This window comes from Aythya marila (assembly GCF_965140915.1).
Source record: "Aythya marila genome assembly, chromosome: 15".
NCBI classification, from domain to species: domain Eukaryota; kingdom Metazoa; phylum Chordata; class Aves; order Anseriformes; family Anatidae; genus Aythya; species Aythya marila.
In genome coordinates, this window is record NC_139056.1 from 9097791 (window position 1) to 9119825 (window position 22035).

A 22035-nucleotide genomic window follows, 5' to 3' on the forward strand; every position below is an offset into this window, starting at 1 on the left:
AGGGTGTTCCCTCCTCATGCAGACACAAAACAACCTCTGTCTGTAAACCTGATGCAGTGTCCTACCTCCAAATGTAATTATCTCAACAAGATAAAAGAGGAATTAATGGCAAGTGGATTTTCTCAGTTAAACAAATACTTGACAACCAACACTGAGCTCTTAAACTGCCACTGGACTGTGGATAAATTGACTCTCATGAACCAATGGCCACTGAGTCTAAACAGCATCCAAATCAAATTAATCTCCTCTCCAGGATAAAAACGCCTTCCCCACCCCTTTCAACAGCCACCTCTGAACATTGGACCTGGACCTGCAGCACCGTTTTCCCCTGGTGCTCCACCGCTTTGCACCACCAAGTGAAAATCAGTGAGCATTTAATCCAGGCTGGCCCTTTCCCAGACCACAAAGCCTTCAGGCATTCTGGAAGCTGAAGGAGGTGATTATTTCCCCTGAGAAATAACCCTCTAGCGCCTAGCTCCTGTCCCCATCACACAGGTGATGGTTATCCCCCAACCTGCCTCCTGGTTAAGCCTCCACACTTTCCTACCCCACAGCATGCCCAGACCTCTGAGTGCACCCAGATGAGGATATTTGATTACAGTCCTCTCCATGCTAACGGGGTGCAAGAAAGAAATCTCTTCCTGCAAATGCTTTCCTTTCTTTGGCAAGGTCTCCAGCAACTCGGATTTACTGTTATCCCAAACAACAGCACGATACAGACTTCAGACAGGATGAGCAGAGCAAACCTGCCCTGACTGCGGGGTTGTGTTACCTGCTCTGGGCAGTGGGATGTGGCTGTAACACACATCACACCCCAGCAAAGTTTCCATTTGGAAACATGCTCCATAGCCGTACCAGTCACTCGTGCACAGCCCTGATGAGTGCCGGCACATCGGCACCCTGACAGGCAGCTCCACAAACACCGCAATCAACAGCCGAGAATAATTTTCAAGAAATACAAATGAGCAAATATCCGGTTGCCATGGCTACCCCAAGAGCCGGACAGTATTTTAACAGATGACAAAACACAGCTCCGGTTAGCCAGTGCAGCAGGAGCTCTGCATGCACAGCACCCTCTGAGGACACCACCCAAAGGAGCCCGAGGAGCATCACCCCCTCCTGCCGAGAGCAGCCTTGGCTGAGGTGGCAGCACAGCTGGGCACAGAGGACAAGGAGGACAGGGAGCAGTAGGAGGGCAGCAGCATCTTTAAGCAGCTCCAGTGAGTTCAGTGTGCTGGTGCCAGCTGTGACTCCCTTCCCTACCACATCACCTGCCTTCTGGCACCATGACCGTCAAGGATGACTGGCCTTACCAGCAGGAACCAATTACTCTCTCATTAGATCTGATCAACAGCACCTCCGATGATTTGCAACTGGGAATGGAAGTTTCCAGCCAAGGTGCCAAGTCCCTGCCAAGAGAAAGCATTTAGTAAAAGAGCTGGTCACCCTATTTACACCACACCAAAAAGGGCTGCAAACCCAGGACCTGTGCTCTCCATCACAGCAGTCTCCATGGGAAGCCCTCGCCTTTCCTGGTAACCCCTGGTGGAGGCAGAAACCCCCATGGCACAGAAGGGAAGCCCCCAATACACCAAACTCTGTCTCCTGCTCAGGGGCCACATCCTACTCAATGCCTCCTTGTAAATGGCTCCAGAACATCGTCACACCCCTTCCCCAGGGCGGCAGCAGTCTGAAAGGCTTTTAAAAATGTGCTTACCTTCTCAGAACCCCAAGTTTTGCTTATCAGCCTTGAACATAGGTGCTAAATGCTCGTGCTATGCACAGACCAAAGGCAAACCAGACTCTGGGCAGGTTTTATGCACAATCTCAGGTTTTCAAAATGTAATGGCATTGGCAAAGGGTGGTGCAGGCTGCTCACAGCTGCACAAACCAAATGCACTGAGCCCAGCCCCTGCCTCGTGCCTCCTGCTGCGCTCCCCACATCACAGCACTCACTGGCTGTTTTGGAGGCTCAGAAGCTAGAGCTTGTCCTTGCAGTTTCCTCTCCTGGATGTCCAGCAGTGCATTTCAAGATACAAAAAGAAAATAATAATAGGAAAAAGAGAATTAAAAGGCAGTTGGTCCAAGCAGTCCCATCCCTCCTGCCTGTCATGCCAGAGCTGGGGGCAACATCATCTCTACAGACCGAGAAATGGGATACAGGAGGGCAAAGACATTTGTCACCAGTAGGTGATTATTTTGTTTGCTCCCACAGTATGTCACTGGCTTATCCTGAGTTTCAAGCATTACAATCATACATTATTTGGCTCCTAAAAATCCTGGAGAAGTAACAGGAGCCTCCTGCATACATTGCTTGCAAGTGGAGTAGCATGGGGGAATCCCCTGCTGCCAGCCTCCCAGTGCCTGTGGCCAGCAGCACAGAGACAGCCAAGGCAAGAGGGCAGCTGGGGGTGATGGGCAGAGGCACAGAAAAATGAAAATAAATGTTCGGAAAAAATAAAACAAATGTTCAGCCTGAGGAGCTGCAGCTCCTTCTGGCCAAGAAAACACCAAGGGCACATCTCCTCCTCCACCAAGCAGACCCCATGGATACAGGAGTTCATCTGGAAGATTAAAACTCCCTTTTTTGTTTCGAGTTGGATTTGACTGCTATGAAACAGAAGACACCAATAGTGGAAGAAGGGTGGTTTCTTTTTAAAGTAAGGATCCTGGAGCCTGAGGAGAAAGCAGGGGAGGTCTGCAAAACAAAGCCCCTATTAACTCTGGCCCCAACTTTCTGGTCATGCAAGTTCACTTCTTTTTACCTGGAAATGAAGACATTGATTGGAGCTGACAGCTTCCGTAGGCTCTGCCCATTAGCAATATTTTTAGTCACTGTAGGGTCCAACTCTTCAAACGCTTTCCTAAGGGAACTTGTCAAACCTTTCCTTCAAAATGTCTCGAGCCACTTGCAGGGAAAAGTGGGGTTATTGGCTTGAGGGGTGCCGAGCCCTGCGGTGCTGAGCTCCCGGCTCCTCTGAACAGGAGCACAGAGGAAGCAGCAGTGGGGAGGCAGCACCAGCCCCAGGCCCAGCTCTGCCCGTACCCAACTGCCTCCTCCAGTGCCCAGCATTTTGCTAAACTTTTCGGACCCAGGAAGGCCCTGTTTCCACAGCTGGTTTCTTTACAAACCCTGGTTATCTGCATGCATTGTTTTCTGATGGCAGATGAAGCCCATGCCTGGGGAAACTACACGCTTTACCTCCTGCCCCACAAGCCCAAACCATCCAAAAAAAATTATTTTCACATATAAAAGGAGGAGGAAAAGCACAGAGCAAAGGTAATGAATGCATGGTATCAACAATAACTGGTATCATTTTATGGGTTAACCCATGCATCAGTGACTATGGTGCCTTTGAGGAGAGGGGCTGCTCACAGCACCCACCCCAAGATGCAGCCACCCTGGCTCATCTGCTTTTTCTTCCCTTCAGCACCATTTGTTCTTCAGCCACCAGTTTCAGGGGACACCAATCTGTCTAACCCTTTAGCCACTAAAAGAAAAACAAGGCAACCAACCCACAAAAGCTGTTCTCCATGGGGAAGCAGGGGGAGTCCTCCCCAGCTGACTCACTCAGGCTACGCAGCAGCAATAACTAAAAAGTAATAGAGAAGGTTTGCTGTCCTGGAGGAAATAAATGGGCTTTGTCTTCTGGAATCTCACAGGCTGACAAAACATCAAGCGTGTGCTTGCCTCCTGTCTGACTCACGTCTTAACCAAGAGCTCCTGCCGGGGTGTGAGGTTCCTCATGCGCCTGTGACTGAGGAAAGACACAGCCTCCAGCCCAGTGCCAGGACAGCCCAGCGGCACGAGGCATTCCCCTCCTCACACCCTGATACCAGAAGAGTTGATTTTCGGGGGGATTATGGCACTGAGCCCCGGTCCCCAGTCTTGGGAAGGGCAGAGGCCAGGGCCAGCCGGCAGGTTCAACATCACAGCCTGTACAGGCCCAGGAGGACATGGTCCTCAGCCTCTGTGCTGCCCAGAGCACAGGGGAGTCGGGAGAGCCTGAACAGCACACACTTTCTCCCCATATATATTTCTCCCTTGCCTTCCCAATATATATTATATATAAATACAAATTTATTTTATATATATAATACATTTTAATATGTATATCTTTTAAATACACACCAGGGATTACCTCATTTTAGAAACTGGCTCCTACACACATGTTCCCACCAACAACCACAGCCTTACCCCCACCAGCTTTCACATTTTCACTCCAAGCTCCCAGTTCAGCCAAAAGCAGCAGTGACACTGGGGGAAGCTGTGTCAGCCCCGTTGCCCTTTACCTCATTGCACCCAATGTAATCACCCTGGAAAGTGTGAGCTTTCAGAGGTTATGTGTTTCGGATGGTGACATCAGGGGTGACCAAAGAATTTTATGTGGATGCTTTTACTCATCTTCACAAGGGATTTGCCTTGGTTTTGTGTCAAAAGGTCCCTGCCCTGCCTGGGACACCCTGTAGAGAAGCTCCTGCACGTCCAGAGAAGCCACCACCATGTCTTAAAGCTAGTTTTAAAAGGAGAAGGAAATTTGGTTTCTTATTTTATTATTGTGTGGGGAAATAAGTCTGTATCTATAGCTATCTATCTGTATGTTCTATTCAAAGGATCTGTGAAAGCAGTGATGTTTTATATGCCAGTGACAAGTTTATAGGAAGCAATTAGGAGGAATTAGTATTACATTTTCTCTTTAACAGCAAAAAGTTGAACCTGCCCACAGCTGAGAGGCACAGACATGCCGTTTAGCACGTGTGCATGTTATATGCATACACATACACGCAGATATCCCCTTACAGCACACCACAGCTGCTCGGGGCACTTCCCTTCCACCCACACCAAGTTGCTTTGTCCTGACCAGGCAACGCCCAGCCCTGGCCCCAGCCCTTCCCCGTGTCCCCTGCCTCCTGTTCCTCCGCTTCTGCCTGTGGTGCCCTCATAGAGCTGCATGCTCTGAGGAAGAAGAGCATTTTTATTTAATTCTATTTTTATTGTATCATTATTTGTATTTTTTTCTTTTTATTTCTTATTTTATTCTTTTTTAATTTAGTTTTCGTTATTACTATTATTAATTTTATTAGTTTATTTGTCTATTCTATCTTTTAATTCTTTTTTATTTTCTCATTTTTACTTGATAATTTAATCTCTCTTTTAATTCCATATTTTCCTTTATAATTTTTTCTCTATTATTATTATTTTAGTTGTTGATTTTATGTTTTAAGGAAGCTCAGCAGCAATTCTCTCCCCTCAGGCACCCTGCTGGGCTCCCCCACAGCCCCAGTTTCACCAAAACCCCACAAACCCCCACACACATGCAAGAAGCATGGTGCCAACTCCTACCAAGCAACTCGAACTCAACCCCCACCCCCAGACAAGTGTCCCCCAAAATGATGCCCCTGCTGGGTGAGGGCACCCTGCCGCCCCCAGCTGGCACACATCAGCCCCGTGCCACCCTCCTGCCACCCACCCAGCCCAAATCGGGTGTTGGTGGCCCAATGCTGCCCACCTGCCCTCGGCCCTGGGGGGCTCCAGGTGAGGCAAGTGCCAGGCATGAGGCTTGTCCCAGGGGGGCAAGTTGGAGAACCCACTGCTGCCCCCAGCTCCTGCTCACCACAGAGCCAGAGCCACCTCCGTCACTTACTTCAGCAGGGAGAAAATAATGCCCACGACACAAAGGCATTTTGTGTAACTTAACAGAAGACTGGCACCTTTTCCCTGTTCGTCTCACATCAACAAACAAAATCTTTTTTTTCTCTTTTTTTTTTTTTTTTTTTTTTTTTGCTAACAGTTTGTTGCATTAATAAAATAACAGATTTCCTCCAACATGGTGAAATAGTTTATTTAAAACCCAACCCCAAGCTTAAATCTGGGGCCTCCTTTGCTCTGCAGCACGCCTCCCATCACTGCTTCCCTGCAGGGAGAGCTTCGCAGCTCTTTCCTTCACATGAGGCCTCCTCCATGCCATGACATCCTGGCTGGCTCGTCCCCGCTGAGGTGGCACAAAGCCGGGGTGCAGGATCAGTCCAGGGCCAGAGAGGGAATTTTGCAGACGAAGGGGAAGGCTCGGCCACAGGCGTTGTCATTCCAGGAGCGCAGTGCTGCCCCAAAAACAAGGCATTAGTGAGGAACGAGGTTCAGGGCCTTTAGGGTTTTGGCTTGCAGCATAGGCAAGGCCACGCTGTGCTTCAGCAAGAGCCCATGGTGTGAGTGATGGACAGGATGATGGCCAAGGGATGGGTTTTGCAGCAGGCCACGTGTGGGAGGGGGAGATGACAAAATTTGATCTTTGACTAAATTTAGGGATTCTCTAGAGTGATGTTCTCCTGCTCTGGGAGAGGAGATGGGCTGTAAGCAGAGGGAAAGCATATGTGTGTGCGTGTGTATGTGTTTATAAAGAAAACACCCTTCTCTACAAAGAAAAAGGGAAAATAATAATAATAAAGATTTAAAATGCAAATCACCACCCTGCCAGCAGCCTCTCCAGAAAAGCCCGAGCAGCAGCTGGAATTTATTCGCATGCAAGCAGCACTCAGTGCGCCCTTGAGCGCCGCATGCCGCACTTACCGCTGCTGGCCCGGTACCAGATCTGCACGCAGTCCTCCTCCTCTGGGATGGAGTGGATGCCGTCGTCGGGCTGGCTGCCGTCCCAGTAGTTGTAGTCATAGGAGGAGCCATCCGTCCACTCGAAGTTACCCTCCTGCAGGGCACGGGCAGAGGGAGAAATGTGGTCACCGCAGAGCTGCCAACCCCCAGGCACCCATGGCCACGTGCCCAAGCAGAGACAGGTGCAAGACAGCTCAAGGACATGGGGAGAATGGGCCAAGCACTACACTGGGGTTGTGCAGCTGAAAACTTACAGGGAAGCAAAGTTTTACAATAAATCTTACAGGTGATGCCCAGGACCGCTGCAGGAGCAGAGGCAGGGGGAGCTCACCTGCCGCAGGTCGTTGAGCCCTGTCCAGATGTCAGTGGGGATGCCGGGCACACGGCTATTCACCAGGTCGTACACGAACACATTTTCTTCCCAGCTGGCAAAACAGCACAAAACACAGCAGTCGAGAGGTTATGGCAGGCAAAGGGTCATGGACATGCCCCTTATTTCCACCCCAGGTCTGGACAAACAGGCCTCTGTGTTGTGATTGCTAGTGAGTTGGGGCCGGGTCTTTGCCAAAGGTGTGTAGGGTGAGGGAGAGGGAGCATGTGTAATCGTGTTAGATCTCTACCCCTTTTTCAAGGATAAAAAACGGACTTTGGAGGGAATTTGGGGAATTCCTGCCAGTGCAGCAAAAGGCATTTTCTACACCATCTTTGCATGCCCAAGGCATCGGGCCTGCCCCAGCTGTTGCACAGAGGTTGTGCTGCCTTGGTGGCACCATGCCTGCGTCCCTGCTTCCCCAGGAGGAGGACGTGCCCGTGGCTCTCACCTGTGAATGGAGGCCAGCTTCGCTGATCTGATGCCAATGGAGAACTCAGCACAGTAGAGGTCGGCTTCAGCCCAGGTTTTGTTGATGGGGAAGTACCGGTAGCAGTGGCCTTCATACTCTGTCCAGAAGAGAGGGCAGGAGTAGGCGTGCACGGGCTCTGGCAGGGCTGGGGCAGAGCAGAGAACATGCAGGATGCAGGTGCTACGGGAGAAGCAGCACCCAGCCCTGCTCCCCACCAACAAACTAATGCCATATACGTGGAAAAAAAAAAAAAGCAGGTTTTGCAGAAGCCAAGTGTAAGTTAGCTAAAACCCAAAGAAATTTTGCAACAGCCACGAGTTTCGAAATTTACTGTCTGCCTAGGAAAATCAGGAGGCTTGCAATGCAAACCTGTTTGATGTGGCTTCAGGCAGGGGGTGCTTTAAATGAAGGCGCTCACTTGTGCTACTGCAGATAACAAGATAAGGGCTGCTCTCGCCTCCATCAGACAGCACTGGGGCCCGTGCTAGGACAGAGCTGGCGCTGGGGCTGCAGGGTCACATCCACATACTGCCCTCCTGCTCACACCTCCTAGAAGACCAGATCGCATCTTCCCCCCCAGCAACCCCCCTCACCGCCCCCATGTCCTGGCCTGGCGGCAGCCGTGCATGTAGGCACGCCTTGGATTTCGGACCAAAAATAGCCCCGTGGAGGCCGCAGGGAGTGGTGCAGCTCTATCTGCCTCCCTGGGAGATAAGAGCTGGGGCCCCACAGAGCTATGATGGCTCTTTGGTAGGACTGGCGAGCTCCCCCCAATGAGGCTATTTTGGGGGCACAGGAGGCATTTCTGGGGCCTTTGCATAATATAAACACTGCAGCAGCGTTAACGCGTCCCTCTGCCAGCTTCCTCTGAGCAGAAGGGAGGACACAACACACACCATGCCCCAACAAACACTAACACATGCAGGGTCCCCAAAATCATGTAGTAAATGGGTTTAACCCTTGTAGCTCCTGGTTTTTAAGCCTTGGGGTGTCACCAGTTCCTCCAGAGCCAGCCTCTGCATCCCCACCGGATCCTGCCAGAGCGACTGCGGTGCTGGGAGCAGGAGTTAGGGCACACCGAGTCCTTGGGAGAGGCAGATGCCACTGAGCTACCCAAGCAGGTAACAGACTTAAGCCCAAAGAGGTCAGGGCGCTGCTGAAGGGCCTCCGGTGTTGAAGGGCCTGGGGGGAAATCGCTGTGACTGCGGGTCATGGGTGGGCAGAGTGAATCCCTGCCAACAGCCACATTCAATGTAGCAGCAGTGAAGGCAATGTTGGTAGGGAGAAAAAGGAGAAATTAGATGAATTCAAAGCTGAGTGGAGCTGAACTCTTCTCCAGCAGCTCCAAGTGATAATTTCATGTATTTCAAGCTCTTTCATACAGGTTCTTTGAGCCGTTCCCAAACACCCCTCCTGAAGCTGCTTTACAGCACACAGCAGACAAGCCACAAAGGCAAAGGGCACTTCTGTTCCCCTGACATCCCGAGGCAGCCCCACTTCATCCCCCTGCTGCACTCCCTGCAGGTGCTGTGGCTTTGGGCAGCTCAGAGGGGCTGCACAGCCTCTGAGGAGTAACGCCAAGGCACACCTGGTCAGAAGCAAGGGGAGCAGCTTTAGAGGAGCGTGGCAAAGCCAAAGGCAGCTCAGAGGTGGTGCGGGACTCAGAACCATATCCAGCCAGCCTTTCTCTGGAAAAACCTTAGAACAGCCCTCAGAAGAGCGAATTATTGGTGGTGTGCCAACAGAGCAGGACCAGGAATGCCACAAGCTGATGCGATTTCCTGCGTCATGGCACTGGCCAGGGGCCCCTGTCCCCACCGCCAACAGCCCGGGGCAGGGGCAGAGCGCCATATCCAGGGGACGGGGCTGCAGCAGACAGACACCACCAGCAACTGGCTCTTTTATAGAGGTGTAAAAAGCCCTGACGAACTCTTCACCTCCAGCAGCATGGTGGTAAAATTCACGGGGCTGAAGCCAGCGGCTCCCTGCCTTCCCATGGCACTGTGAATCACAGCAGGCCCCCAGCACCCCCCTCCTTGTCCTGAGTAGCCAAAACCTAGCGTGAGATGGAGACAGTCCTCCTTTGTTATTCTGCGCTGCTTCCCATTAGGTAGCATTAATTTGATGAGCTTCAACGAACCAGAGGTGCCTGAAGGAATTTAAGGTTAAATATACCAAAAAGGAAAAGAAGGGAGGTCAGCATTTAATTAGCATCCTCTCTGTCGGGTCAGGATCAGAGGCTTTGGCACTCTCTTTGGAGGAGAACTTCTGCTCTTACATTTACAGGCAGCAGCAACTGGGGGTGCTGCCCTGATCTGGGAACTGCAGGGGCTATTTTTAGCAGGAAAGCCATAAGAAATTGTATGCATGTGTGTATGAGCATACTCACAGCTCTGTAGGAAAACTTCATAACCTAAGCCAGCAGCTGATAGTGGTATTTGATGAAAAAAGAAATGGGGGAAGCACTGGGGGGATATTCAGACCAGATTCTCACCTTTAAGTGTCCCAGCAAAACATTGCCCTCGGCAGCATCAGCTCCTCTGGGCTGGAGCCACACCTGCAGCAAAGCCACCACCCATGGGACCATGTCCCTGCCATCCCTTTGTCCCCAAATTTCTAGCAGAAAATGAGGGCACGAATCCTTCCGTCCTTCCTTTGCCTTTTGCAGTGCAGCAGTTTTATGGCCAGGGATGTGTTTAAATGCATCAGTGGCAAAATGGTTGTCCACACTTGGCTGAAGATAAGATCTGTGTCAGGCAGATAATACTTACCCAGAAAAGCTGGAAAACAGGAATTTGGGGTCAGGAAAAGAGCTCTGTGCTCTCTGAATGTGTTTTGGTGCCAATACAACTGGATTCTTCCTATTTAGTGATTTGCTGGAACCCAGCTCAGAGGCTCCAGGATCCCCCTAACAGGAAAAATCCCGTGTCAGAGCTGTGTAGAGTCTGACAAAGCTCTGGCAGAAAGTTTCACTTCCCCGAATGGCTGCTTTCCAGTGACAAATCACTGAGGGAGAAAACCCCAGGCAGTTCGATCAGCCTTTGTGTCCCGGGATGCTACTGAAGAAGCAAAGCACTGACTGCGCGACTCCCCGACTCAGCAGCAAAGGCGAAGGGCAGGCTTCTCCCTACCAGCTCCATGCCAAGGCTGCGTGCTGCTTCTCCAGCAGCCAGTAGCTTGGAGAGACAAAGGCTGGGGCCAGGACAGTGCTGGTGAGAGATGCCCATGCAGGGAAGACCCCTGGGGGGATGCAGCTCCACCGAAGCGCTTTGGACAGTGGGTAGGACCAGGTCAGCAGCTGATGGCTTACCAAAAGCTTGTAGGTTCTAGGAGAGACCTCACTGACGTGTATGGTCTTAAAACACCCCTCCTGGCACATCTGTAAGCTGATGCTGCCTTCTGACCTCAAAGAGAAAGCTAACCCTGTGTTGGAGCTGCTGACTGGTGGTCAGAAGGGAAACTGAGACTACAGGGCTGGGACCAGGCAGCCCAGGACCCTCCAGGACGGCTCCAGCTGAAGCATGGCTGGGGATAGGGGTCACTATGCCAAATGAGGCAGAGCCCACATCCTCCTTATTGACTAAAACCAAAGAATAAGAGGAGTTTGATGGGCAGGAGCATGTAGCAGAGGCTAAGACAGTGCTACTGTGTGATACTGAGATGCCTCAGGTCACCAAGGGCTTTAGGAGCACATCCTTAACACTGACACCATGCTCGTTACTGACAAAGAGCCCCACCTTCGTGCCATTTGTAACACACATCTTTCCTTAACAGATAAAAAAACCTCATGCTCAGTGGCCACATTCAAAACAAGCAGCTCATGGAGGGTTTTTGGTCTCCTTGTGTCTGGGGGACGCAGGGAGCTGGAGGGGAGGGCAGCCACTGATGGACACGGAGACCATTTAATGACCCGATGGTACCTTACACATCCTGAAGTGGGTTTTTAAGCGCATGTTACAAATGTCCAAGTAAAACTTTAAACAGCTGTTGAAGCACATTGGGAAAGTGACTCCCGTTCACGCAGAGAGTGTTTTGCTTTTTAAATCTCTGTAACAAAACCAAGCTGTCTCTACAGATTAAAATCTTCTGCCACATCCATTTGGAGATACGAGGCTGCCACAGCCGCCCCCCTGCAGCCCACAGTAACAGATAGGAGTTATCTTGCATTTTTCCTCCTTAATTAGTGCTGGTGAAGTTCCCGTTGATTGGCTGGCTGGGAGAAAACCCAGGCTCTATTGCTCCTTTTTCTCACAAACTCTCTGAATGACACTTAAGGGTCCCTTTCTGCTCGCATCAGCCGTAAACGTGACGGGGCGCACCGTGCAATGATCACAGGTTCCTGCTCCCCCTGGCCCCATCAGAAAGTTTGCAGGAAACCAAAGTGACACAGAGCGGCTGCCGCCACACCATGCTCCAGGTTTACAACCAGCCCAGGAAAAAACGGGGAATGGGGAGGGAATCTCACATCGGTGGCCTTTTTTCAGGGACAGGAGGTGCTCCTCTGGCACCCTGGCACACCAGCTCGCATCACTATGGGCAAAAGCCCAGCTGCCTGCACACAAAGCCAGCAGAGAGAGCCTCAGCGTCCAGGGAGATGGCAGGGCTGCTTGGGGCACCCAAGAGAAGAAGAAAGTTGATTTCGAGGCAAGCCTGAGATTTCTGGAGCGAGACAAACCGGCGAGCCAGCTGCCGCCCCTCCGAGACCCCTAAACCCCCCCCTAAGGGGCCATCCCCATCCTGCACGGGCGGTGCGGGATTAAACCCCCTCCGGGCGCTTTGCACTCACCTTGGCTGATCTTGATGTTGGTCTGGGGGAAAGCCCCGGCGGCCAGCAGCGCGGCGGCCAGCAGCGCGCACACGGCGCGGCCCCAGCCCATCACCGCGGCACCGGGCGGCTCCGCGGCGGGACGGGGGCGGCTGCGGGCAGGGGGCGGCTGCGGGCAGGGACCGCCCCGCACCTCCCCGCTGCGGCCCTCCGCCCTCCACGGCCCTCGAGCGGGGGCGGAAAGATGATTTTCGTGGATCCCCCCCGCCCCAGAAGCGAAGCAGAGATGCTTTTCGTGGGTTTCTCCACCCTAGGAGTGAGGCAGAGAAGCTTTTTGTGGGTTTCTCCCCCCCCCCCCCCCCCCCCCCCCCCCCCCCAGGATCAAGGCGGGGATGGTTTTCATGGCTTTTATTTCTTATTTTTTAATCCGTTGCCACCTCTTTTTGCACCTTCTTTACCTTTTTTTGGTGATGTCGCAGGAGAAAGCCTGCTCCGTTCGCTCACACGCTGCCCCCACCGTGCTCGTGCAGCCCTGTAACATCACACAGTCTGCAGCTACAAACAGCGATGGGACGGAGGCTCTTCCACATCTCCTTTCCATGGTCAGAAATGTTTTTTGGAAATAAACTTCAGTTTTTGAAAATCTTGTGTAAAGTCCTTCTCTAGTTGCAGCACATGTGTGCTATGAAAAGCCGTGGTCCAGCTCCACTTCCAATTTCTGCCTTCAGCCAGCACTGAATGAGCTGCTTGGGAACACAGTCAGTGCCATTCACATTTTATTCTCAGCTACAGATTAACATTTTCAAGTTTTTCTGGGACTTGAGGTGGGATGACTCCTGTTTTTACAGGCAGGATTCAAGTAGAAAGAATTTGGGATGCCCCAAAGCTTTCAGTAAAGTATCCAGACTTAATCCAGAGCCAGCAGCTCATGAGATCCTATATTAGATTTTCTTTGCATTAAATAAAACATTTTAAGAGAACTCCTTCCCCCTTTCATTTGTAGTTCCATATACTGATCCAAAACTATACTGCTCAAGGAAAGGTCTATTGATACACCAGACTACTACAAATGAAGGAGTTCAGACTTAGCATTAGAAGACCATCATGTGCCTTCTCCTTTCTCAGCCGTGCACAACTCCCAGATAAAGCTGGTATTACAGGCAATTATCAGCAAACTATAGAACAAAACTCTGGTACACATTAATTCACTCAAAGTTTCCATCTCCAGCACTTAAGCAAAGCACATGGTGGGTCTCCAGTCGTCTTCAGCGGATGCACAAAGCTCGTGCTGCTGCCCATAGATGACAGGTGGAAGAATAGTGAGGCCAGTGACTGCTGAAACCACCAGCCCTTGTCTGAGCCTTTGCAGGCTGCAGGAACAGGTCGGCATCCTCCAGTGTGCTTGCCCAGGGCTCCCTCTGCACCGTGATTTAGCAATGAGGTGAGCTGGGAGGAAAGCCAGAGAAGAGAAGGATTTGCTGTTGCCCTTGCTGTGGGACAGGAGAGGAATTTCACCTGCAGAATTACCTTTAACTCACAGAGACAGACCAGAACTGAAATCCATCACCTGTGGCAGAGAAGCTCGGCAAGGACACCCACGGGCAGCCCAGTGGCAGCCACTGTCCCTGCAGCTGGGGCTGCCAACACACCAGCTGTGCTGGGGAGCAGCCAGGAGGGATCCAGGCATTGCAGCTGTGCCTCACAGGTGGGCAGCCGGGGGCTTCCCCAGCTGCAGCATGTGAGTGATGGCACCACAGCAAGGCCACCACGGCCCTTTGCCACCCTGTGCCTGGGGATGCACGGTGCTCTGCCCTGGAGCTGCTGCGAGATGGCTTCTTGAGGCAGGGAGGCAAGGACATTTCTTGGAGGAAACCACATGCACCCGAATCATCCCTTCCCTGCTCAAACCCATCATGACTGCTGCTGAAGAGCTTCTGTTCAACAACATTCAAAGACAGTGGGTACTCAAATACCAGAAAACAGACACAGGGGCTCACAGCTCCCAAGGGGTTTGGCTCCATCCGATGTCACCCTGCACATGTGCCATGAGAAAGATCTCCTTGTGCAGCATCTCTGTGCTCCAGCACGGAGCTGGGTGCCTCTATTCCCCAGCTGCAGAGCACTGATGTTTGCACTGGCTGTCAGACAGCTGATGGGGTTCTTTCTCCAAAATGAAGATACAGAAAGTCCTGTGTTGAGCCCTGCTGTCTTGCAGGTGACATCCTTCTGTAGTTTGATTTGTGAATGAGCTGTAAGCAAGAAATGGATTTTCACGCAGACCCACCATTGATAAATAAAACAATTTTAAAACTATATAATAACTTGGGGCCCACTCCTGCAGAGTACAAACCCACAGCCCCATGCAGACATGTGTCAGACCCCTGTGCTTCAGGTGTATGTACTCTGGCCAGGAGCCCTGCCCCACAGGAACAAGGCGCTGGGCTGGCCATCAGGTCATCAGCTCTGCCCCAGTTTCCCCTAAATAACTCCAGGATCATCTGCAGTAGGAAGGGGTGAACTCCAACCTTCCAGCTTTCCTTGTGCCATGGACGTAACTGAACTCAACACAACGATGAACTCTGCCAACAAGTACCATCTCAGCATGCATGGCACAATTAAATAGATTTTTATTTTCAATAAATATACAATCTGCATCATACCAGACAATATGCTGTGGGAAAAAAAATGTACAGAAGCAACCAATAGGACAGCCTGACTGCAGCTAAGTTCACGTGGTGACCTCGAAAACTACCTCGGTTAACACACACAACACAGAAAGAGCCACTGCAGTCTGTCAGGGAATTAAAATTGTGCATTTGGGGTGTTCTTAACTGCAAAAGTCCCCACAGCAGGTTTCTTTTGCACAACATAGGGAAGTATTGGAAAGTATAAGTGCTACTGGAGACGTTTACTTCGCTATATCATCACGGTATCTACTTGACACACACAGACTGCTATGGAGAGTGGCAGACCTCACTGCTGACGGTACAACAGACCCGCGTGCACGGGGCTGCGTGTGCCTGGCACGTACTAACAGGAGCTTAATTCTGTTGAAACAAGTACAAGGACAAAACTGGAGCCAGAGTCGATTTCACCACAGCTTCTACCATTTAAAAAAACATCCTAGCCTAATTACCACGTTCACCAACGAGAGCACACAGGTATGTATATCTCCGAGAGGACAAGTCATGGATTTGGACCATAAGGAGAGCAGAGGCAACTCAAAACTCTTCCCCATCTCGGCATGTCCAGCGGCACCTCCGCCTGCAGCCCACCCTGCTCTGGATGATGCTCTCCATCGCTAAAAAACAGCGGAGCCGGACGCGGGTAGTAACAGGTCCAGCTGGCCAGGCCACTGGTGGCCCCAGGGGAGCTGCTGGCATGGGACCCGGTGGGACATGGTTGGTGCTGCGGAGGTTTGCACAGAGGCCAGTGCAGCCAGGCGGGTACCGGCAGCTGCTTCAGTCCAATGGAGCTGCTGTGGGGTGGGTGTGAGGTTGGGTGTTTTGGTGGTTGGGGTTTTTTCCCCCACCTCGTCCGCCTGCTCGGTTTGGCTGCCGCTGGTGCCACAGCTCATGTCACCTCCAAGGATGCCGGGGAGACGCGGTCGCACTCCTCCCGGGAGCGCAGGCTGTGCCACTGCTCCACGGCCGTCCGGTGCGCATTGAGCATCCGGCGCCAGTGGTTGGACTCGGGGGCACCCGTGGAGTATTGGCCGATGACGATCCTCCCGATGAAGTCATTGCTGCTCTTCACGTTGTGCCCGTACACTGCAGGAAGCAGAAACAGGGACAGGTCAAGGTCAGTGCACCACACATCCACCCTGAGCCCTGCCTGCTCGAGGATGGCCATCTCCTGTGGCCGTGCCACCCCAGTGCTGCACGGCTCCCGTGGCCTCTCCAAGACCAAATCCACCCTTAACAGTGAGCATCTTGCCTGCCACACACGGATGGCGGGACACCATAATTTTCAGCATGTAGCTCAGCACCTCAAAATCATCCAAAAGACCCACTGAGCAGTTTGGAAGCAATAAGAGAAGCTGTACTACAGGTTAAAATACAGTTCAAATAAATAGGGCCCACAAATCCAGGGTGGCATTTAGCAAGAACATGGTGACCAATTACACCTTCTGAAGAACAGCCGGAATCTTTGTCCAGGCACACTGGGATGTTGAAACACGCGGAACAGCCTAGACCTGGGTGAATGAACAAGAATCACCCTCTGGAGCATGACATCCTTGTCATCCTCCAAACGCAAACGTTAATGACTCCTTCTAACGATAATCGTATCATTCCCAAATTAAAGACACAAATCACACACACACAGGCTGTCAGCAGGATGTTTATACAGAACCAATTTTCCATAATTATCACCTGTTAAAAGTCCAGGGAAGTAACCAAGGGAGAGATGCAAGCCTAACGCCCCGTCCTTTGTATTAGCCCAGCCTCGCGGAACAAAAGCTTGCAGACAGCCGCAAACTATAATTACGGGCCTGATCCTGGCAAATGCTGCGCACTCCTGTTGGACAGGCATAAAAGCACTTTGTGTTTTGAAAAATAAAGCTTCACATCATTAGAAAGTTGAACCAAAAGTCTGCAAAAGCTGAAGCCAGGATATCCACAGGCACTGGATAGAATATTAAAGATTAAAAACCTTTCCCATGAAAGAGGGGGAGTTTTAAGAACAAATGTCTGCAGGGGCTCCAAAATCCATGCAGGTTTGTGCAGCCAGAGGAGGTTCAAAGGTGGGCACTGGCACAGAGCCCCTCCAGCACTGCCAGCAGAGCCAAATCCAGGATCCCTCATGGCAGTACCAAATGCACCCTTCTAGGCAGGCAGGTCACTGAGCAGCAAGCACCTGACCCCTATTTAAGGGTGCATTTGCTATCATAATATATCCTGTGATTAATTAATATTGCTTTAATATGCTACCTAGCATATCTGCCATCTCCATCCTTATGCAAGTGCTGACTGCAAGCTGCTGTACCAGGATGGGACCTTGCTCTGGGTGACTCAGGTGCTGCCTGCTAGTGCAGTCCTGAAATAAAACTGTGCAAGCTTGCATCTCACTTCATGCCTTCTGACAGCTTTGACACATGCAGTTTAAGGGCTGAGATGCTCTGCTCATCGAATAACCTGGGGATATTTTTGGCAACATCAAAGATGGTGCTTTCATGGACACAGGAGCCATGCAGGCTGCTCTGTGCCGCCATGGCATGTCCAGCATCACGGCCAGTCCACTTGCCACTAGCTCAGCTGTCTTTACACCACAATGCTCTTGGCCATGCAAGCAAAACCTTCACACATCCCCAGCAATTCTCCAAGTTAATGCAATAAAAACATTGCATTACAACTCAGACCATTTTCAGGAGGTACCTCCCCACATCAGGAAGTCCATGTCTTCCCAGATTGCCACCATCAGTTTTCTCGAGGCGATGCCATCAACTCTCTGAGCACACCTCCAAGTGCCAGTGTCCAGGGGACAGCTCTGTGCTCTTTGGAAAGGCCATCTTCTACGAATGTGGTGAGGAACCTTAAGCCATTCATTCCCAACCAGCATGCAGCCTGCCAGAGTTATTAATGAGCTCTACTACAAGGCAATGGATCACAAATGTAGCTAGCATGACTATGCTAAATGACCCGCTATGATTTATTACCCTAGTGAAAACAAATATTATGATAAAATCACATAGAAGTACCCCATATCTTCCCTATGTTTTTTCCTCGTGTTATTTTTTTTTTCTCCTCTTCTTTATTTCAAGCATGAAAGAAGATGAAGCTTAATCCTAGGAGATGATACCAAATCAAACCATGAAGTCTTAAAGCCACCAATTACTCAGTTTAAATTAGCAGTGGCAAAGTATCCCAGGCATACTGATTCTTCACAAATAATCCATGTCAGTACTGTAAAATGAGAAGGTGTGTTACAGCTCCTCATTTTGGGACAGTTTATTTTACCATTGACCCAAGTATTTTGAATTCTTATAATGTAAAGCACCTCGCTAGAAGTGTTACCTGTTAAACAGAGAAGGCTTTTTACATTTCAAATGGAGCTGTTTGAATCCATAGGACTCATCCCCTCATCTCTACTGGAGAATGTGACCTCTAATCTCATCCTGTTGGGTAATTAGCATGCTGATTCCTTCAGGGTATTAATGTGCTAATTATACAAGAGTCATTGCTTCTATCATTAACTAATTTAGATACCACAGAGGTAGACCTATTGCTGAAGAACAGAGGAGATGTTTTTCAAGGCCAAATGCTTATTCACAACACATCTGCGGACCGTAAGCAGCAGCACTATATCCCACACAGGTTTACAGACTTGCAGTTTCCCATGGCAGCTTTCCCAAAAGATGACCTGCCATTTGTGTGCCCACAGTCCAAATCCACAAACCTTTAAAATTCTAGGACATGCCTTTCTTGGAGGTTAATTGCTTTATTCCGCTCTCAAAAAGGCCATTGTTTGCTGAGCAAGTTTACTTACAGTTCAGATACGCAGAGCTCCCGCATGGACCTTACCCAGGAGCGGGTGCTGACAGTACCATCGCAAAAATAAGCCCTTTGTCCATACTCAAGAGCACCATTTCCCCTGTTGCTGTCACTGGTTCTTCCAAGAACGGCTCAGAAAGCAGAACTGCAAAGCCCACAAAGCCAGGTGAGGAAAACTGAAAGCAGAGCCCGGTTCCGTTGGTCGCACTCAATGCACAGTGGGCTGGAACAACCCACTCCTGTTCTTTGCTCCTCTTGCAGCCAATACTTTTCTCAGTCAAACAAACAAGGAACTGTTTCCCCAACCACCAACTGGCATGTGCCGGCCACCACCTCAGGAGGGGGAAAGCCCTGGCTCTTCCTCTTCACCTCCTGCACCAGGCAGAGGAGCCCCTGCAGCTCCGGTCCCACACGCCAGCAGCTGGGCGCTGCTCCAGGCCGTGGGTAGGCCATGAGCGGGCTGAGCCGCACTGCCTGAGGTCTGAGCACTGCCTTCCAGTGGCCAAAAGGGAGTTCAGAGGAGCTTTCAGACTAATGTGCTCCCGGTAACTCTGCGGGGCTGCTCGGAAGCAGATGATGTGGTAATTACCACGTGGGTCTTTCAGAGTGACCCAGCCTCTGGTCGCGGACAGGTAGGCACTGCTTTCCAGTTAAGAAGCCTATTTCACTGACAGAAGCCACACACCTGATCTCATCAGCTCTCTTTCCACCATTGCAGTAATTTACACAATAGCAACATCCATTTCCAGGCCAACACAGAGCAAAAAGCAATTAAGGAAGCAGAGGTCAAACCAATTCCTTCTGCAGCTGCTCTTTACTGAGGGATGCATTTGGAATCAGAAACGCTTCTTTAAAAAAAATATCTCTTTCTAGTAGAAATGCTGAAATATAAAAGAAAATTAGATTCACTCATGTCCATTAAAATGGTTGAATTCTTGAGGACAAGCACTGTGATGTAAATCAAACATTTCTATGCTTCCTGCTTATCGATGCATTGATCCTAAGTGATCCGTATCAAACTGGAGGCAGCCTGTGTGCTCAGGGAAGCTTAGCCCTGGGGCAGGGACCAGTGCAGCTGCCATTCCCCATTCCCCATGGGGCTCCTGCACAGGATGGGCTGGATCGTACCCCAGGGCCAGGCTGGGCACGACCACACAACCACGACTGCCATCAGCCTGATGCCATCACTCCAGAAATTGGCTCCTGCTTGAGCTTTCCCTCCTCTCCTCCCAGCTTTCGTCACATCAAATTGCTTTTATCCGGTTGACAGCTTTGCCTGTTGCTACGCCACCAGGCACTTGCCTCTGACCCCTGAGTTTGCCTGGACGGCATCAGCCCAGGCACTGGATCCAGCCAAAACGCCCTTTGCCTTCCTCTGCCTCTGCACTGACACTTCCACACAAGTTCTTGTGAAGAGCATGACAGCAAGATATTTATGATTTATGACCGATGAGCACAGTAAAGTTTAAGCTGGCATTTCAAATATAAATTCCTCCTTTAACTGAGCATATTAGCAGCCCTGAAATAGCCAGGAAGACGTAACTCACAACATTTTCTTAAGCTATCTGCAGAAGCATCTTGCTTAGCTGGGACCATGCAGCACCTGCATCCCTGAAAGCCCCAGGCCAGATGTGGCTGAGCAGTTCCCAGCATCGTGGTGCTGAGTGCCTCTTATGCCGCCTGCAGGCATGCTGGGCCCAGGGCCCCAGCCCCAGAGCCTCCCCCCAGGCACTGGCCCCAGCCCCAACCTCAGAGCTGGCAGACAAATCCCAGCACACAGCAGCGGGTGGGCACAAAGAATATAACTTCTCCAGCCTCCTCCATCAGCTACCTGCAAGGCAAGTGGAACCTCACAGCTCCAAGAGAGGGGACAAATGGCAAGCAGGAATTGGACTTTTTCATCTGTGCTCTCCTTCAGGTTAGACATCAAGCAGAACACCTTGACCCAATTTATATGTCTGCCATCAGCTTATTTACAGAATATTCTCTAACAAATAACCCCCAAAGCATGGTGGTTTCACATTTATCAATTTAATCTCCACCAGGCTCCAAGTTGCATGGGAAACTCATTTCCCAGCATCTCCTTCATCCTCTGTGGATGCCCAGCTGCATCAGCAATCTGAACCAACTGAGCGTGTGGCCAAATCCTAGCCATGCACGTATCCACCTGCTGCTTCACAGGGGAAACCACCACCAATTCACGGGAACATTCTTTGGAAAACCATCTCCCCTCCTCATCCTGCTGCAAGGGCAGCCCGTGCTCCAGCTGGAGCATGTGCAGACAACTGAGAAGAGGCAAAAACAATTTACAAACTCCTGTGTGGCTTTCTCCTGGTAAGCAGCACTTTGTGGCATTCACAATAGCAAATCAATTATACAAAGGACTTTTTTTTTTCTGCATGTCCAATCATTTGTTTTCTAATTAAACAGATCTAATCAAAGCAGAGCTCCAAGTAGCCAAACTACATGCAGAAATTAAAGCAGTGACCAGAGAAGTGTGTGCTGTCCCAAAGGGCGCTGCGGGGCTCAGACCCCTGGCAGCTCAGATCCCTTCCAGGTCGGGGACATTTAACCAGCACAGTATTTCATACCCAGCAGTTAGAAAGCAAATTCTTAACCTGTGCCAGCAAGGCAACCATGTTACCAGTCTCCCCACCTGTCATAGATGGACCACTGGAAACAAATGAGGGGAAAAACAACAACAGCAACAAAAACCACTAAGACATGGAAATTGAGAGGTTAGATTTATGCATGGAGCATTATGCTTTGATGCAATCAAGTTTTCATAGCTTTGGAGACAAAGCAGACAAGGCAGCAAGCCCCAGCGCAGAAGCATCCCAACTGGGAGGGGGGCAGCGCACTCCCACACCTCCAGCAGCCATGGGCATCTCATCTCCAGGCTGCCCCGCCGCCTCAGCAGCTAGCCCCAAGCAGATTTCTCCTCATTTGATACACAGGAAGATTACACCCAGTGAGACGCTTCAGCAATTTCTTTCACAGTGGCATGAGCAAAACAAGATAAAGGAGAAAGGTTGAGAGAGGCGTGACGCTGTTTAAATTAATGGGCTTGGGAAAATCAGTGAGTGCTGGAGGTTGGCCTGGAGAGAAGAAGCTTTGGTTCTTTCTTTAGGAGAAAAAAGATTCCTAAAAAATTCGAGAGACCTCCAGAAAAATACTGTTCTGCCATGCCTGCAGTGATGCACAGACTGAAGGCACAGACTTCTTATTAACAAGGTCAGTCAGATTGAAGAGTCTTCATTCTGCCTTGCTTGCAAGCAACAGATTGGCTCGGGAAGCACAAACATCTTGGTGCTCTCACCACTATTAATC

At 50.6% G+C, this 22035-nt stretch overlaps 2 protein-coding genes across 2 annotated transcripts in view; both read right to left on the reverse strand.

Moving 5' to 3' along the window:
* Positions 1–6022: 6022 nt before the first annotated feature.
* CLEC19A (C-type lectin domain containing 19A) lies at positions 6023–12326 on the reverse strand (the record flags this gene model as incomplete). Its single annotated transcript, XM_082772392.1, has 5 exons — positions 6023–6102; positions 6569–6701; positions 6939–7032; positions 7429–7594; positions 12236–12326. 5 exons carry the CDS (start codon positions 12324–12326, stop codon positions 6023–6025), a joined length of 564 nt encoding a protein of 187 aa, XP_082628518.1.
* Positions 12327–14947: 2621 nt separating this feature from the next.
* The window catches only part of SYT17 (synaptotagmin 17), a 36058-nt gene continuing 28970 nt past the window's right edge, over positions 14948–22035 (reverse strand). The window contains exon 8 of the mRNA XM_082772192.1: positions 14948–15984. Coding sequence (XP_082628318.1) covers positions 15788–15984 — 197 coding nt within the window. The 3' untranslated portion in view covers positions 14948–15787. The remainder of the gene's footprint in view (positions 15985–22035) is intronic.